The 1,617-nt window shown below is 57.5% G+C and overlaps 2 protein-coding genes across 3 annotated transcripts in view; one reads left to right on the top strand and one right to left on the bottom strand.

The window, feature by feature from the left end:
• MED20 (mediator complex subunit 20) overlaps nt 1–1,611 on the bottom strand; it is a 3,014-nt gene extending 1,403 nt beyond the window's left edge. For both annotated transcript variants that reach the window (XM_008644791.2, XM_017727241.1), the window contains exons 1-2: nt 1,573–1,611; nt 529–782 (exon numbers count right to left, since the gene is read on the bottom strand). In XM_008644791.2, the coding sequence (XP_008643013.2) occupies nt 529–765 (237 nt within the window). In that variant the 5' untranslated portion in view covers nt 766–782; nt 1,573–1,611. The remainder of the gene's footprint in view (nt 1–528; nt 783–1,572) is intronic.
• BYSL (bystin like) overlaps nt 1–1,617 on the top strand; it is an 18,756-nt gene that overhangs the window by 13,606 nt on the left and 3,533 nt on the right. The window lies entirely within an intron of this gene.

Here is a 1,617-nt window from a genome sequence, read left to right on the forward strand (position 1 = left end):
GGGATTCCCACTGCAGGGACAGCCCCAAAGCACCTGGCTGAAGTAAACCTTGGGAGAGGAGGTAAAAACCTGCCTGCTGCACCAGCAACACGACGGACACACAGACAGGACAGGGAATCACAGAATCATGGAATGGGTTGGGGAAAGGATCTGAAAGCTCATCCAGGGCAGGGACACCTTCCACCGTCCCAGGCTGCTCCAAGCCCCGTCCAACCTGGCCTTGGACACTTCCAGGAACCCGGGGCCAGCCACAGCTGCTCTGGGACCCTCTACCAGGGCCTCCCCACCCTCACAGGGAAGAATTCCTTCCCAATATCCCATCCAAGCCTGCTCTCTGGCAGTGGGAAGCCATTCCCCCTTTCCCTGGCACTTCAGGCCCTTATAAATAAATAATCTCTCTCCATCTTCCCTGCTGGCTCACTTCAGGCATCCTCAATTAGGTCACCCCTAAACCCTCCTTCTCCAGCCTCCCCTATGGAGTTTCCCTGCCTCTCCTTGCATTCCCCACCCTTCCCAAAGCGCTCTTACCTCCACAGATATGCCCCTGGCGCTGGGGCCCATGGTGACCGTGCCCAGCTTCACCAGGAAGTCGCAGTACTGGTAGCGGGTGCCGCGGCTCTCAATCTTGTTGGCCTTGGCGTTCTGGAAGAAGCCCTTGAGCTTCACCATGAGGGTGTCAAAGTTGGCGTCGGCCACGAGGCAGGGCCCGTTCTCGAAGAGGGCGAAGCAGCTCAGGGGGTACTCGGAGTTGTGCATGACGTACATGAGCTTCCCTGTCTGCCCTGCAATGACAGCGAGGGGAGCCGGGCTGGAAAACCAACATTCCTGCCTTCAAGCAGCTCCTCCTCCTGCCTTTGTGCTCCTTGCTTTGATTCCAGATCCTCACATATTTATTGCAATACCCGTTCAGGGAATAGCTTGCGTTTCCTTCTGGAGGTTTACAGGGAAAAAGAAATCCTCGGCAGCCCCAGGATGAAACGCCAGCACGGCTCGGGGTGAGGTGGAAGGAGAACCCCAGGAGCACCCACCTCCCACCCACTGTCCACCCTGAGCTCGGCCTCTCCTCCAAGTTCCAGCTGCCAAAAAAGCAGGAAAAAGCTGCTCTGGAAGATTCCAATGGGTCTGTCTGGGAACACCGGCTGAGCAGAGCCCAGGGCTGCGTGTGCTCAGTGCCACCGTGGTGAACATCACATCAGTGCCTGGAAGGGATGTGGGGATCTGGGGGGGAGGAAGGAGAAGGGAAAAGGAAAGGGAAAAAAAGAGGGAGGAAGGGGAAAGGAAGAGGGGAAAAGGAGAAAGGGGAAAGGAGAAGGAATTGTACAATCGCAGACTCATGAAAGTTGGAAGAGACCTTCAGGATCATCCAGTCCAGCCCTCAGTCCAGCACTGCCACCGTAACCCCTAAACCCCACCACCCAGCGTCAGATCCAGGCGCCTCTTCAACACCTCCCGGGAAAGTGCGGAAGGAGAAGGAAAGGGGGGAGAAAAGGAAAAGGAAGAAAAGGACGGGAAGGAAAAAGGAAAAAGAAGCTTGGAGCAGGGCTGGCCCCGGCGCCCCCCGGCCCTGCTGACCCTGTGTGCCGAGGGCGGCCGCGGTGTGATAGGTCTCGCAGTCCA

This window comes from Corvus brachyrhynchos, unplaced genomic scaffold, assembly GCF_000691975.1.
Source record: "Corvus brachyrhynchos isolate BGI_N302 unplaced genomic scaffold, ASM69197v1 scaffold72, whole genome shotgun sequence".
Lineage (NCBI taxonomy): Eukaryota > Metazoa > Chordata > Aves > Passeriformes > Corvidae > Corvus > Corvus brachyrhynchos.